Source organism: Paroedura picta, chromosome 2 (assembly GCF_049243985.1).
Source record: "Paroedura picta isolate Pp20150507F chromosome 2, Ppicta_v3.0, whole genome shotgun sequence".
NCBI lineage: Eukaryota > Metazoa > Chordata > Lepidosauria > Squamata > Gekkonidae > Paroedura > Paroedura picta.
The window spans coordinates 150,836,250-150,853,167 of record NC_135370.1 but is presented as its reverse complement, the minus strand read 5'-3'; the positions used below and the strand labels follow the sequence as shown (position 1 = coordinate 150,853,167).

Genomic DNA, 16,918 nt, shown 5'->3' with positions numbered 1-16,918 from the left:
ACCTAGATCTATGGTCTGATTCAGTGCACGGCAGCTTCATGTGTGCACATCCTACACAAGCCCTTTCTTCTCTTAGGCCAGTGTTACACATGCAGGAGGACATTGGAATAAGGTGGTCGAATGAAGTAGTGACAATGGATTCTACCACTTCAAAATGCAAGAGGATAATGAATTCATTTACACTGAATTCACATTTGGTAAGTTTCCTATGTTATAACAGAAATTGAATTAGGCCAAATAGAAAAGGTAGTGTAAAAGCTTTCCCCCTGTTCTGCTGATTTTTATTTGAATAGAGATACTTGCAAAGAACCATTCAGAGTTAGCATCCATCACCTGCACTCCAAAATGAAACATCCCATTTTGCCACCTCAATACTCACTTCAGTCTGCATAAACCAGCCCCTTCCAAGTGCTTAAGAGGGCTACAGCAGGCTCTTGCCCCTTCCCAGATACTATGCTAAGAATTTCCAACCAACGTCTTGAGGAGGTTTGACCATTTGTTCTCTGGGTATAAAAAAGCTCACAGACCATCATGCAAACACGAGAGACAGGACCATCACCTTTAAGTTATCTTTATTTAGCAGAACCGACGTATGTACATTTATGAGAATCCACCTTGGAATCCCCTGCAGCAGGAGACATGCACAAGCAGTGAAGGATCGGAATCTGTGCTGCTCAGTGGCCTTCACTAGCCATCCTGTCATCCTGCTCACCACAACAGCAAAACAGAGGATAGAAAGGGACACACAAGCCAATCAGTTCACACGGCAGAATCTTCAGGTGGAGACTCTCCGCAGTAGCCAGCGTTAAAGCAAGCGGGCTCCATAGCCAAACGTCTGTTTAATACCCTCAAAGTAGTACCGCTGCCAGCCCTCTCTTGTTCTCTCCTCTTCTTGGGCTGGGATGCCCTTCCCTTCCAGACGGACTTCTGTTTCATCAGCCTTATCACTGAAGGCCAGGTTGATGGTTGCAAAGTGCCCTAGAAAACCCCAGAGAAAATGCTTCTATCAGTACTGGGGGACAACCAAGGGAAGTGCAATTAGACAAGCCACCTGTTTCTTTCCCAGCCTCAGCAAAATCTGCTCTGGGGGAAAGAACCACAATTCTTTTCCAACTTTTCCCTGCTGAGATAGCAAGAGAGATTAGTGAGCCAACTGGGAAGGGCAGGCAATAAAAATAAAATCATCATCAACATCACTAGTACAAAATGCAGGTGAGTGATTTTCCCTTCATGTTATGGGAACTCTCAGTACAACCTTGCAGATCAACTGGGAAGCCTTGTGTTTTTTTCATTTCATTCAAACACAGTCAGCAGTGCAGTTACATTTAAAACGGCATTTTGCTGTATGCAGGGGAAGTACTTACCCTCAGGCCATGACTTAAATCTCCATTTCATAGTAATCTGTTTCTCCGGAACCTGAAAGAGTAGGGAAAGTTAAGCTAGCTGCTGGGCAGATTCCCACTTGTACACCAAAAGAAGGACAAAAATCATACTGATAAATGCTTATTGTTAGTTACAAGTAATGAAAATACTTGCTCCTATTAATCTAGTTGAAACCACAATAATTCTAAATTAATCTATGATCCTATGAGGAGTTTATCCAGTCTAGGTTCTGTCACATAACAAATCACCAAGGGTTGGGTCCTGCCAGAAAGAAGTTTTAATAATGCCTTTTCATTTACATAAGGCACTGCACAACAGCTACTGTGAAATCAAGTTTTTACTGATGTGGAAAGTCTGGGTGGGGTGAGGTGGGAGGGAGGAGTCTGGGTGGGTGTCTGAGAAAGGGTTGAGGGACCAGGAAGAGGTCAGGTAAGCCAGAGGTGAGGGTCATGAGGGTGGGGGATGAATGGGGGAAGGAGTTTGTGTGTGTCTGTGTGTGAATCTGAGATATGGGGAGAGGGAGGGACCAGGGAGGAGGTCAGGCAACTGAGAGGTAAGGGGGTAAGGGCAGGGGGGAATGGGAGAGGAAGGAGTTTGTATATGAGTGTATCTGAGAGAGGGGGAAGGGGGGGGACCAAGGAGTTTGTTAGAGTTTGCCTGTCACTGATTAATTTTTCATTTCCAATCCACATTGCTGTCTACAAAAACCAAAAGGCTATTTGATGCAGTCATTACAGTCCAGTTTGGAGGTGTGATAATGACTTGATGAAAGAAGGTCATTACTGGAGGTGAGAAGAGGCCTGCTGACATATAGCTAGCACTCTGTCCTGTGCAAGTGGAAAAGCAAGACTAGCACAAGAGGTACTTCTAACAACTCAGGAGTTCTTCAGAAAGCAGTAATGTTATATGGGATGCAAGTCCAAGCATGGATCAACAAGCCAAGTAGGTACTGCTAGCAAGATTTCATTTACTGAAAGCACACTGGTAGTTTATAAATTTTACCATAGGCCATTCAAACAGAAGCAACATTGTCCACATATCTATATTCTGCAGAAGAATGGTGACTGATGAACTCCATGAGATCCTGCCACACGTGGGCCCTGAGGCAGCCAGGAGACAATAAGCAAACACAAGACAGCTGCTACTCACCAGTTCAATAAATTCGCCAGTCACACTGCCATCTAGTAGCTGGAATTTGCCTCCTTTATCAGCCTCCACGACAGCAGGAGAGTGAGTAAAAGCCTGCACCAGCTGCAGAGAAGAAGGAGCTCATCAGCCCAGAATCAAAGTGACACCTTGCAGTACATAAATCATAACTTCGAGACCAAAAGTGGAACCGACTGCTCAAATTAATAGGATAGCCATTTGGGCTCCAGCATTCCAAAATGCTGACCCTGATTCTTGCCTCCTTTAAGAGACTGCAAAGAAGACAGGTGCCGTTTCAAGGATGGGGAAAGGAAGGATGCATCTTCTCTAAATAATCAGGTCTGAGGGGAAAATATTTGGAGGTAGGAAACGGTAGGGATATATGTAAACTAGGGGTGTGCATTTAGTATAAACAGTCGGAAAAAATACCAGTATTTTTCAGGTGTCATTTAAAAGAATCAGATTAGCTACCGATACATCTGAGCCCGAATAAAGGCTGTGGTGTTTTTGCTTTTATTTAGATACTAGCTTCAAAGCCCGTTCCTAAGAACGGGCCTTGAAAGGATCCCCTTCCCCTGGCCTCTGGCCAGGCAGCTTAAGGTGGTTTTGGGCCGCAGCTCGCAGCCGGATCAAGTGGGGTGGGCCCGGGACAGAGCTCCTTAGCAGGCAGTCAGCAGGCCAGAAGGCCCTCGTTAGCAGGACCAGCCTAGCAGGCCAAGAGGCCCTCGTTAGCAGGCCCTACACCACGACCCTTTGCCTATGGCCCTTTCCCCTTACCTGCTGCTGGCTCCAGGCACTGAGGCGCGTCTGAGATCAAAGAGGTTTAGAATCCAGGGACAGAAGGCGGGAGCTGCAGAGGCAGTGCCAATCAGCTTTGCTGGCTTCACCCTTATTGGCCCTATTCCAACTTGGACAACCAGACACATTCCACCCCCCAGGCTGTTTCACAAATATATAGAGGAACCATGGATAAGGATATCTATTCAGATATACTGAAGAAGATCCAGCCCCAGCTGAGGTGGTGTGGAGCTCTCAGCTCCTGCCCACCCCAGCTCATCCTGAGCTGTAGAAGGGTTTCACTACAGAGCCCACTTCTGCTGCTGAAAGCAGGCCACCAGCCCCACAGCATCTGGGACATTAAGACGGGCACTGGAGACACACATGGAGGAATACTCATCTCCTGCAGCCACCAGACATTGCTTGCTATATGTGTTCTGAGAAGCTGACAAAGATACTGAGCAAAATTAGCCACATTGCTAGATACACATATTAGTCGACTTACCTCTTGTGTAATGAATATTCTGTACAGCTCATCAGGAGATGTTAAGAAAACTTCCTTCAAATTTATTTTACAGGTAGGAATCTTGACTCCAACTGATTTGGATTTAAATGCATTGCCAGCTGCATGTTCAGGGGCCTAGATAAACAAGACTTATCTTAATTGCTAGAGCATCGTAACAGTGCAGAATGTACCCATTAAAGCAGCTGTTGTAGATTTCACAAGGAGCTGTCACAGCTCCCTTGACAGCAAGAGAGAAACTTAAAGCCACACTTCCTCCTCACCCCGTCAAATCACCAATCCGTAAGACAAGCACAGTGGCCAGTCTTAGAAGTCCGCATCAGTTATACTACCTGAAGAATCTACAGGAAGAGGAAGAAGAGGATGAAGAAGAAGAGTTGGCTCTTATATGCCGCTTTTCTCTACCCAAAGAGTCTCAAAGTGGCTTAGTCGCCTTCCCTTTCCTCTCCCCACAACAGACACCCTGTGAAGTAGGTGAGGCTGAGAGAGCCCTGATATTACTGCTCGGTCAGAACAGCTTTATCAGTGCTGTGGTGAGCCCAAGGTCACCCAGCTGGCTGCATGTGGAGGAGTGGGGAATCAACCTGGCTTGCCAGATTGGAAGCTGCTGCTTTTAACCACTACACTAGGCTTTCTGGAAACCGTATTCTCTGCTCAGTGGTAATTCACATGCTTTAGTGGTCAGGTGCACTAAAGAGGGTTTTACACATACATATAAGAAGGTAACATAATAAACACATTTTTAAAAGCATGCATTATACTGATATACAAGCCAAAAGACTGAGGCTGTTGCCATACAGGTGTGAGGAAGCAGCTGTTTTATTACTTCAAAGTAAGGATATGTTATCCTGTAAAACAGTGGTCCCCAACCTTTATTAGGCTGGGGACCGGCAGGGCATTGGGCCGCGCCCGCAGGGACCGCGGGGGCCACGCCCACGAGCCGCGCCCGCGAGCCGCACCCGCGAATCGAGCCGCGCCCGGCCGCGCCCGCGGGCCGCACCCGTGGATCGGGCCGCGCGGGCGCGGCCCGGCCCGGCCATGATTCCCTCTCCCCGCCCTCCCCGCAGTAAGAAGCTTCCCGGGCCGCAAGCTTGCGGCCTGGGAAGTTTTTTACTGCGGGGGGGGGCGGGGAGAGGGAGCCGCGGCCCGGCGCCATGGCCTTTGCGGCCCGGTTCCGGGCCGCGGCCCGCAGGTTGGGGACCACTGCTGTAAAACACATTGGATCACATTTTCCAGCTCAGCTTATCTGAAAACAAGGTCCTACAGCCAATCATACAGGTCCAAAAATCTAAGTGGTCACAAGTTTTCTTAAAAGATTATGGTGATTTCTGATTTCCTTATTCTATTGAAGCTCACTCAGTCTCCCTCCCCCCTCCTGCCACGGGGAACAAATGTAGGCCCTTGTGGGGGGAGGAAAACTGATGTAAAGTTGCTAGCCACTCTTAAGAAAACTTAAAAGGCTCACATACTTTCAGAATGTGGTTGGATGTTGACCCATACGTACCCAGAAACTGATTTGCTCACCTTCTGTTTTTCTGGTTTACACACAGGAAGAGGGGTTGGTTCTGACTGTTCACCATTCACTGTGGGCAGGATCATGCCTTGAGTAAACTCTGAAAGGACATGAAGATCCATCTTAGATTGCTCGCATGGAATTAGTAGGATCTTAATCAATCCCTATTTTATTCATAAACATGGCTGTTACGGTACATCATTAAAGCAGGAATTCCATGAAAACCAGAATTAGAATAAAAAACACAAAATGATCGTATACATCAAACGAGATGAGAAAACTATTTCCAGGGCATATGGCAATTTCAGGTTTATAAACTTAAGAACTATCCACCAACAGAAGAGAGCACTGAGAAATCCCAATTGCTCTGCTGCAGATAGGGAAGGAACTAAGGGACTTGCTACTCCCAGAAACAGAAAGCATTTACTTGATTTGCACTCTCATTCTACCGGTTCAAACTATGTATCCTGATACAGACTGCAGGCCAATTTCCTTAAAAATTTGAAATTTATATGACTTTTCCAAGTTAGATATGCAGAAAATTCTGAATTAGTAAATAAAAAGTGAGATCCTCTCAGAAGAATGAGTATTTGCTTATCTGACATAGTCCACTCCTCACTTAGCATCTCAGGGCAGCTATTTATCATATGGCGTGTGTATGTAGCCAGGAGATCTGAGGACAGCCTGGTAGTCAGGTAAAGGTGGTTTGCCACTGCCTGCCTCCGTGTCATGATCCCCATGGAGGAACATCCAAATCCACGGTGGTGTCTCATTCAAATACTAAGCAGCGATAGCCCTTTTTAGCTTCCAAGATCTGACTGGATTGAGCTTGCCTGGGCTAATGAGGTCAGGGCATCAGAATGAGTAATGATTGCCAAAGATTCATAGTAATAGCAATTAAAGAGGAGAGAGCTGGGCAGCACCATATTGACTCCTCACTCCTGCACTGAGTCTAATTCACACCTAGGTCTGAATAGAGGCACTAATGGACAGGCACATCATCTTTCCACACATGTTCTTGTTCAACATATTCATAAATGATTGGGATGGAGGAATAGAGGGATGCTTATTAAATTTGCAGATGACATTAAACTGGGAAGGGTAGCAAACACACCAGAGGACAGAATCAGGATACAGGATGACCTTGGCAGGCTGGAAAATTGGGCTAAATTTAATAAAATGAATTTTAATAGTGAAAAATGTAAACTACTTCATTTAGGTTGTTGTTGTTAGGTGCAAAGTCGTGTCCAACCCATCGCGACCCTATGGACAATGATCCTCCAAGGCCTTCCTGTCCTCTACCATTCCTCGAAGTCCATTTAAGTTTGAACCAACTGCTTCAGTGACTCCATCCAGCCACCTCATTCTCTGTCATCCCCTTCTTCTTTTGCCCTCAATCGCTCCCAGCATTAGGCTCTTCTCCAGGGAGTCCTTCCTTCTCATGAGGTGGCCAAAGTATTTGAGTTTCATCTTCAGGATCTGGCCTTCTAAGAAGTAGTCAGGGCTGATCTCCTCTAGGACTGACCGGTTTGTTTCCCTTGCAGTCCAAGGGACTCACAAGAGTCTTATCCAGCACCAGATTTCAAAAAGCCTCAATTCTTTGATGCTCGGCCTTCCTTATGGTCCAACTTTCACAGCCATACATTGCAACTGGGAAGACCATTGCCTTGACTGGACGCACTTTTGTTGGCAGGGTGATGTCTCTGCTTTTTAGGATGCTGTCTAGATTTGCCATAGCTTTCCTCCCCAGGAGCAAGCGTCTTTTAATTTCTTTGCTGCAGTCCCCATCTGCAGTGATCTTGGAGCCCAGGAAAATAAAATCTGTCACTACCTCCATTTCTTCCCCATCTATTTGCCAGGAATTGAGAGGGCCGGATGCCATGATCTTCGTTTTCTTGATGTTGAGTTTCAAGCCAACTTTTGTACATTCCTCCTTCACCCGCATCAAAAGGCTCTTTAGTTCCTCTTCACTTTCTGCCATTAGAGTGGTATCATCTGCATATCTGAGGTTGTTGATATTTCTCCCTGCAATCTTGACCCCAATTTGTGACTCCTCTAATCCCGCCTTTCTCATGATGCATTTAGGTAGGAAAAATCAAATGCACCACTAAAGGATGGGTGAGACTTGTCTTGGCAGTAGTACGTGTGAAAAGGATCTGGGGGGCCTTAGTAGAACAGACACTGAACATGCATCAGCAGTGTGACTTGGTAGCTAAAAATGCAAACAGGATTTTGGGCTGTATTAAAAGAAGTATAGTGTCCAGTTCACGCAAGGTGATGTTACCACTTTACTCTGCTGTGGTTAGATCTCACTTGGAGTACCATGGGCACCATAAAGATGTAGAGAAACTGGCTCGTGTCCAGAGTAGGGCTACAAAGATGGTGAGGGATTTGGAGACCTAGTTGTATAAGGAAAGATTGAGGGAGCTTGGCCTGTTTAGCCTGGAGAGAAGACGACTAAGACGTGATATGATAACCATCTTCAAATACTTGAAGGGCTGTCATATAAAGAAGCAGAATTGTTTTCTGTTGCCCCAGAGGGTTGGACCGGAAGCAATGGGTTGAAATTAATTCTAAAGAATTTTTGGCTGAACATCCAGAAGAAGTTCCTGACATTTTGAGTGGTTCATCAGTGGAACAGACTTCCTCGGGAGGTGGTTCTCCTTCTCTGGAAGTCTTTAAGCAGAGGGTAGGTAATCATCTGACAGAAATGCTGATTTTATGCAGATTGTGTGGGCAGGAAAGGATGTGCCAATGTTTGTCTCTTGTGGCCCTTCCTTGCATACCCAGAGAATTGCTAATAGCTGCTGTGGGTAGGTGAATTTCCTCCAGGCCAGGCTGGATTCTGGAGATTTTTGGTGGAGGGATCACTTGGGCATGAACTTGGGGTCACCATGGGTAGGCAGGTAGTTGTGAGTTCCTGCATTGTGCTGGGGGTTGGACTAGATGGCCTTGGAGGTACCATTCCAACTCTATGATTCTGTACAGTGTTGCTGCAGGGCTCCTCACAGGCAACACTGTATAATAGTTAGATGGAACTGTCTTTTATTTAGTTACAATCTATCGCTTCAAGTTTTGCTAGCATATGTTGTTCTCTGAACTAACTAATGAGTTATAAAGATGAGAAACTATCAAGTAAAACTACTTAAGTGGCTGAAGACAATATGAACAGCCATTTAGAAGGAGAGTTGTTTATTAATATCCTATTTTTCACTGCCCAAGGGACCCAAAGCAGCTTACAAACACCTTTCCCTTCCTCTCCCCACAAGATTCCCTGTGAGGTAGGTGGGGCTGAAAGAGCCATGACAGGACTGCTCTGAGAGATCAGCTCTAACAGGACTGTGACTAGCCCATGGTCACCCAACTGGCTGCAGGTGGAGGAGTGGGGAATCAGCCCCAGCTCTCCAAATTAGAGTCCACTGCTCAACTACCACACCCTGCTCACAGAGACTTGAGAGAAGTAGTCTGTCCCAAACAAAGTTTTTCATCGGAAGAAACTGCAACTGTTACCTGTCCTCCATTGGAAAGCTAGAGAGGAAAGCTCCAGCAAGAGTCCTGTACTGTTTCTGTTACCCTGTATGCATACCTGTTTTCAGAGTACTGATGTAAGTTTCCAAAGCACTGGCGATCTTTTGCACACCTTCTTTTCTCATCAAGAATAGGAGGTTGGTGTCTGGCTCATCTTTGGCAAGAGAAACGCTGATCTAAGAAGGGGAGGAACGTAAAAGCACAATAGGCACAAAGACAATTTTAACTACCCTCACTTTGACTAGGTAAACATGTGCTCAAGTCATACAGCAGAAATGAGATTCCTAAACATAATAAATGACTATGCACTAAAACAGCTGGTCACCCAGCCAACCAGAAGGGTAGTGTTCTTGGACATTATTTTGAACACGGCTCAGGAACTGGTGAGAGATGCAGATGTTGTGTGGTCTAATTGGAAACATATCAATGGACAGTTGTGCCTAAAATCCAACCAGTAATACTTGATTTCATTGAGTAACCTAAATATATATCTAGTAGTAGAGAAGAGCAAGAATCTTGTAGAACCTTAAAAACTAACCAAACTTGTGTCAGGGCCAGAACTTTTGTGACTCGCTACGGAGAGACACGCTTACCCATCTTGACCTATATATCTAGCTGAGAAGGAGGGACATTTGCAGACACCTAAATCAGCAGATTGGGGTCATTCACACAGAAAGATTTCTCAGCAACCTTAGGGGACTGTCCAGGTTTGTAGAAAAATCTGAGAACTTCAAGCAAAAATGGAAACTGGGGTGTGTGTGTTAAATTCACCCAAAACACAGTAAGGCGGTCTGCATTTGTGCACAAGGACACGAATTTTATCAGTTGGTCTCACTGCCCTTCTAAATCAGAGGCAACAGTTAGAGGTAGAGAACTGGCTGTTACCACTTTTAAGCTAGGCATGTGGAGGTTGTATGCAGAAGGGGAGGCAAAGGGAGAACGAGTATGTGTGTGGGAGGGGGAAGCTGAGGCAGCAGTTGCCCTCCTGGTGGACCAGGAAGGTGTGGGAACTACTCCCCCCTCCACTGAGCTGCAGAAGCCAAAAGTGCTGGCAAGTGGATGCCTGGAGGCTGTGGCACAATAGCTCTGGCACAATAGCTCTGGCACAGCCACCTGCTCCCCTCAAAGTCCGAGTTCCTATGGCTGGGCAAGGAATTGTGGCTCCCCTGCCTTGACAGAATGCAATTAACAGCTTCGCACATTGTCAAAAGCTTGGGGGTGACCTTCTTTATCAATGGAGATCACAAACGTCGCTCACCACACATTCTACTATCTGCACCAGACGAAGCTATTAATGCCTTACCTGGTCCTAGAACACCAAGCCACAGTGATCCATGAAACTCACCTACATCGGATTATTATTGTTGATTTTTAAAAATTGGTTGAGCAACAGGAAGCATAGTGTAAAAATAAATGGACAGTTCTTGCAATGTAGAGCAGTAAGCAGTGGCATTCCACAAGAATTGGTATCGAGGCTGGTGCTCTTCTATTTGTTCATAAATTAACTGGTATGTATGTGTACACAGTATAGTGACCAAGTTTGCAGATTACAAGTACGGTGGGGCCTCTGGCCTGTAAACAGCATATCTGATTGAGCCTCAGGCCTCTCTACAGATTCAGTCCGTTAACATCCAGGCTGCAACTCAAGTGGACATGGTTCAACACACGATCATAGTGTATATTTTGCTCTTGTGGGGCCTTTGGTGTGGGTTTTCCTCCCAGACAGCCTGATTAGGCTCACTTGGAAATGACCAGATTTTATCTATGTAAGTAGACTCTACCCATGTAAGTAGACTCTACCCATTTAAATTATCCAAAAGATCATTTATCTGGAATTGGTGTATGTTTGGCACTCAGTTGTCTTTTGACTTGTACACTTACAGAGATCTAACAATCTGGACAAATCCAATGATTTGGGTAGGAAATAAAGGTGATTTTTGGAGACAATGGATCTCCAGTGGTTTAGTACACTTAGCTAATTGGACCAGAGGAGGATTTTAAACCATTTGATATTTTGTCCACATAATTTAATCTCCTGTCCACAGCCAGTTGTCAATATATGCAACTAAAACATCAGCATCCATTTTTGGACCAGGAGAAGAGCAGGTTTTTGTACCCCACCTTTCACTACCCAAAGGAGTCTCACAACAGCTTACAATCACCTTCTCTTCCTCTGCCCACAACAGATAAACTGTGAGGTTGGTTGGGCTGACAGAACACAGAGAATTATGACTGGCCCAAGGTCATCCAAACTGGTTTCATGTGGAGGACCCAACAAACTCATCCTAAGATATATACCAATTCTATGGGTCCTCTTCAAAATACTACATACTTTTAATCCAAAAGCCAGCTTTAGTTGCTAAGCAAATCATTTTACAATACCAGAAATCTCAAATATCTCCTTCCATCAATGATATGCTAGACCTTTGTACAAAAGAGAGAATAGTGTATAACAGGCAAGAAGCTCCTAAAACCTTTACTTCCATTTGGCATGAATTCTTCTCCCTAGTCAAGCAATGATATCTTCTCACCTTTATTGAATCCTTAATGTTGCACCTTACCTTCCTAACCTATATCCCTACCACACCCTGCTCACAGGTTGCAGTTGAAACAAATTATTCAGAATGCTGAAAACCAAGAACTCCACAAGAATCATCTCAAATTGGGTGAGCAAGCAACAACACGGCAAACGAAGTTCAATGTACGTAAGTGTAAGTTACACAATGAAACAAAAAAAACTCCATCTTAAGTATATACAAACGGAATCTGAATTTACTGAGACCAAGAGGAAAAGAAACCTTTTGGCTGTAATGGATAGCTCAATGAAAATGGAAATGATAAACTATGTGCTAAAGATTATTTGGAAACAGATTTAAAATAAAACAGCCAATATTACAGTGCCTCAGTATAGTTCTATGGTACTGTCTTTTTTGGAATACTAGGTGCAATTCTGGTCACTGCATCTCCAAAAAAGGACATTGCAGAGCTGGAAAAAGGACAGATGAGGACAACTAAGATGATTAAGGGGTTGGAGAACCTCTCCTACAAAGGAAGACTGAAGAGACTGGGACTTTTCAGTTTGGAAAAGAGAAATCAGTAATTGGTTTGCCACTATGTGAGACAGGATGCCGTATCAGATGGACTACTAAGTCTGATCTAAGGGCTCTTCTCACGTTCTTATTCAGAAACATTACTTCTCAAAGGGTATGCTCATTTTAGTTGTCATGTCTAGTAGCCATGATTCTACCTAATCCCCTTTTAAAGTTTTCTATAAGAAAATGCAGTAATTCACAGTTACTGTAAAACATGGAACTATTTAGCACTGTGGTCTAATGAAGTAGTACTCAGCAATATGAACTGTACTTACTTCAATATCATCAATATCATTTTCATCTGAAAGATTGGGTATCTCCACATGCCCCTTGTACTTGACACCTGTGTTTGAGATGCCTGTAGACAAAAACGTAATAATTAAATTACAGGTTGACTCTATTTCACTTCCCTAAAATCATTTCCTAGCAGGTTTTGACGGCCTCAAAACTACAGAATTATTCTCTCTTTATTCTTTAGTGAACCTGCCTTGTGACTATTCAGTACCCTGCATGAGAACTCACAGCCAACTCACCTGTCCAAGCTAGCTTGATGTTCCACTCATAGAAGAAAATTAACTTTCCTTTGCGATTATTTATAGATGCCTCTCCATCCAGCTTACTCACTTCTGTCACTTCACAAGATCCCTCTTCATTTTCTGCTCTAACAGACAGAAGCAGAGTTTTCAGCTTCTCTGATGACCAGTTAGATGCATCTCTTTCAGTCCTAAGGAGAGAAAACATCTCAAATTGAAAATTCAGTAATATGTGGTCAACTTTCTACCCTTCGGTACTGTGAAATGTTTTACAGACCTTTCCTCTCACTGAGTTGCCTAAAACATGGCTTGAAAAGTGACACTTCAAAATTGAATTTAAGAAACCTTCCTGGCATAATCTTGGAAAACAGAAATCAAGATATATTAACTATACTTTACATAACACACCCAAACTCTTTCATGTACAATCCAAGCCAAACATGATATAGAGACCATATCAGATTTATTTCCATTTCTAATCCCATAATTCCTCCACATTTACTTCAGTTCCTACCACTATGTCAAGAAATTAGAGACAGCAACAGAAGGTATTTTAACCTTACCTTTTAAACCTTATTACTGATATATTAAGGCTCCCAGAAAGGGAGAGACTACTTATTTAGAAATAAATTCTGTTAGGCTATTAGAAGGGAATATAATCCTTGGTTTTAAAGAAAAATATGCTTAATTTTACAACTTCTCTCTACACCAGAGATGTTCTACATTACCATAGAATAGCTCAGGCTTGAATTATACAAAAATTACACTCCAGTTACTATGTTTACATGCCACATAATCCTAAATCTTGAAAGAGAAGCCATGCTGTCTTCTGACCTGGGCACTAGCACAATATTTTGACGAAGGCCATGCCTCAGTAGAGTATATATGCAGGTGGAGTTCAAGGTCAAAATCAAACAGACTACTCCTTTTTAAAATGTAAAAACTACCTTGTAATCTGAGAATGAGATCATTAACACTATTAATGAGTAGCCAATCCCAGTGGTTGCCCATCATCAGGACGTGTAGGTATAGCCAATCGACTGGATTCTCTTGAAGTTTGACCACTGCAGAGAGTTTAATCACAAGGCAAAAGTGGAAGGAAATTGAAAATGATACAGTAGGCTAAAGGATTTGACTCAAAGTTATTGTGCTTATATTCTAATCTACCCCAGCCTTTAAGAATGCTTGTTCATCTGCACTGGCAGGAACACAACACTAAACAATATGCATATGGGCTCATAAAAGCTACGACCATAGTTCTTAAATTATCTGAGATGGATTATCTATAACATTATAGAGAAAAAAGGGGGCACTATATATACAAACAGAATTTTTCCTGGTAGATAACAGAAGAACCAAATTCTGATTAGCCAGGATTTCAAATACAGATAGATGTGACTTTTTCAGTATCACTATGTTCCTTACTGCACTAATGGCCAACTCAAAAGGCCAGAAGTGCCTTGAAGTCCTTCTGCACTTGTGACACATTGGCTACATAAGATTCTGTGCTTAAGAAAGCCTCCCTACATAGTACATTATCCCCATTTTAGGAGATCTGAGAGAATGAATCAGAATCACACAGAGCCAGAAGAGACCCCAAAGGGCCATCCAGCCCAGCCCCCAATCTTCTCAGGGACTTAAAAAGCACATACTCCTGACAGGTGCTCATCCAATCTCCTCCTAAAAACGTCCAATGAAGGAGACTTTACCTCTCTCCAAGGCAACATATTCCATCAACAAATAGCCCTCATTGTCAGAAAATGCATTCTAATTCTAATATATAAAGTGGAACCTCCTTTCCACTTACACATTAGAAAACACTATCTAATGGTGAGGGTTGTTCGTAGATGGAATATTGGCTTGTGAAAGTTCCTGACCATAGCAGAGACAGGAAATGAATCCAGCCTTTCCCACCTATTTGTTACTGCCCCCATCCACATAAAGGATGCAACACCTATATTTACAATATATGTCAACTGAAGTCATATTCAAAACTCACAAGGCTATCATACCAAGCCTGAGTTCCAGGGCTTGGATGAAGAGAAAGGAAAGCACAATACTTCATAATATTCTGTCACATTACTAGGGTCCTCAGGACAGGAATCCATCATTGCCAAGAGTTCTGTTCTGAAACCCAAGACTGAAATATCGTTTATGTGGATTCTGAACATAAAGCTTCTAAGTTTTAGTTGAAGCTGGAATTAACTTTAGCCTGAGTGTTGCTGCGTCAAATGCTGGACACAGATGGTTTGCTCACTACTGCAGCATGCGCTGTTGGCTCTCTTAGCATTGCCTATGTCTCCTGATTTTGCAGTTTAAGTTTTTTCTGAGGCTAGAGGGAGAGCGGGCAGCTATCCATGAAAAGCTCTCAGGGGCTGCAAGAAGCACATGCTCTGTGCAGGACAATTGAATAAGCCACGATCTCAAACAAGACTCAAATCAAACTAACTCCATCCTGTGGTATAATGGTCTAGCTATTTCCATATGCAATTATAATATACCCATTCTATTCCTCCCTTCTCCAAACCTCCTACACCTCAAAACATAATTTTTATTCTCTGATCATAGAAGAAGTATGGCGATCATGTTCCCAACTGTCCAGTGATGTAGAACAATAGTAGCTTGACTGTTCAGGGAACAAAACTGGCTGTACCAAGAGTGACCTGTCCATGCATTAATCCTGAAAGGAGCAGGTTGTGTCAAGCACAAAAAATCATGGCACAATAAATCAGTTAGTCTACAAAGAATTAACATCCTTGGGCTTTTAATGACTGCAGGAAGGGACTCTTTATACACTGATCAATTGATTTGCATCCATCTTGTGTCCCTGCCACCATGAACAGGATTCAGTTTTCAGTACCTGAGGGCAATTGTTGCAACAACAACAACAAAAAAGAGTTGCAATAATATAACAAAAAGCACTAACTTGTTTTAACAGGAGAAAAGCAGATCTTAAAATATCTAAATAAATAAGTAAACTGAACTCTATATACATAGCACCAGGCCAGATGTTGGGGCAGGTACCCTACCTATAAGGTTTTTAAATGAATGTCCATGGAATAGAAGACTTGCCTTCCTAGACAAAGAAACATCCAGATCTACATTATGCCTCCAGCAGTATCTCCCAAGATTATTTATAAGCAGATCGTGAAGACAACCACCCATCTTCTATTTCATCTTAATACATCTGCCAGTCAATGTTACTGGATAGCTCCAAATTCAAGTACTACCTTGATTTCTTTTTGCTATAAAATTTCTAGATCTCACAACTTGACATGTATCTTCTTTAATTTACTTATTATACTTATATACTGCTCTCCCAAGACAGTAATTATTTATTTATTTATATTTGTATACCACCCTCCCCAGAGGTTCAGGAGGGTTCACATGGAATGTAGACAATACATGGAACAGTAAGTATCAACCCACAGCTTTGAAAGTCAGCCCTAAATAACTCGATTGGGAGGGGAGCACAGTATGTGTGTTGAACCAAAACATAACATGCTGCTGGGATAAAAAGTGACAAGACTCTTCATTCTATGGAAGAGGAGGGGGGGGGGCGGGTTGTTGCCAGAATATCATTTAAATACAGGTCTTAAGACCCTAAACCTCTCAAAAAAAACCCAGTGGAAGACAAAACAGCAAATTCGGGGCTGCCACCCAACGCACATACGAAGGAAGCCTTTTTAAAAACACGTGGTAACTTGATCTGCACACATCCATTGGTGATTCACGTCTTGCTCTATTGTGAGAAGTTCCCCGCGCAGACTTCGGCCGACCGAGCCGCTGACAAGGGGCAGGGGCAAGCCACCAGGGTTTCCTTCGCACTGCCCCTGCCTGCCCACCCGCACTCCCGCCTGGCTCACCCTCCCGCCTAGCACGAAGCCCCGATGGCCTCCCCATGGGCGAGGCAAGCGAGAGCCCCGCAGGGCCACGCAGCCAGGCCCCCCGCAGCGCCCCAGAGGCGGAAAGCGGAGGCCGGGCGGGGCAGGAGGACCGTCCCTGAAAGAAGCGCCGGCCGGCCGGTCGGCTGGCTGACGGAGGGAGGGAGGGAAGGAAGGAGTGTGGCGGCTTCTCCCTCAGCCTCCCCTCCGCCCCACTCACCAGTGCCAGTTGTTGACGTTGGTGGCGTCCGCGCGCTGCTCCACAATCCAGCGCGGATCGCCCTCTCCCCACTTGGCCATCGGCGCCCCTGGAAAGCACGCTGCCTCCGCCGCCGCTCCTGTCGCCGCCGCCGCCGCCGCCGCCGCCGCTCCTCCTCGTCCTCCTCCTGTGGCCGGCCGAGGCGGAGCGCCGTCCCTCCCCCCGCGCGCACACGCGCCGTCTAGAATCTGCTAGAAGCGCCGGCAACCGCGCCGCCCCCACTTCCGTCACCACCCCAGACGTCTTCCGTTTCCCCGCTCGCTGCCCGACGACGAGAGTA

At 44.5% G+C, this 16,918-nt stretch overlaps 1 protein-coding gene across 2 annotated transcripts; it reads right to left on the bottom strand.

Moving 5' to 3' along the window:
* Window positions 1–555: 555 nt before the first annotated feature.
* AHSA1 (activator of HSP90 ATPase activity 1) lies at window positions 556–16,849 on the bottom strand. 2 transcript variants are annotated; one of them, XM_077323336.1, is made up of 10 exons: window positions 16,600–16,736; window positions 13,443–13,559; window positions 12,496–12,686; window positions 12,238–12,320; window positions 8,929–9,046; window positions 5,354–5,442; window positions 3,812–3,946; window positions 2,533–2,634; window positions 1,365–1,416; window positions 556–978 (listed from the first exon to the last, which is right to left on the bottom strand). In XM_077323336.1, the coding sequence occupies exons 5-10, from the start codon at window positions 8,993–8,995 to the stop codon at window positions 806–808; spliced, it is 618 nt and encodes a 205-aa protein (XP_077179451.1). In that variant the 5' UTR covers window positions 8,996–9,046; window positions 12,238–12,320; window positions 12,496–12,686; window positions 13,443–13,559; window positions 16,600–16,736; the 3' UTR covers window positions 556–805. The 2 variants fall into 2 exon arrangements, with proteins under 2 accessions (XP_077179451.1, XP_077179450.1); XM_077323335.1 differs by lacking the exon at window positions 13,443–13,559 and having other exon boundaries at window positions 16,600–16,849.
* Window positions 16,850–16,918: the final 69 nt, after the last annotated feature.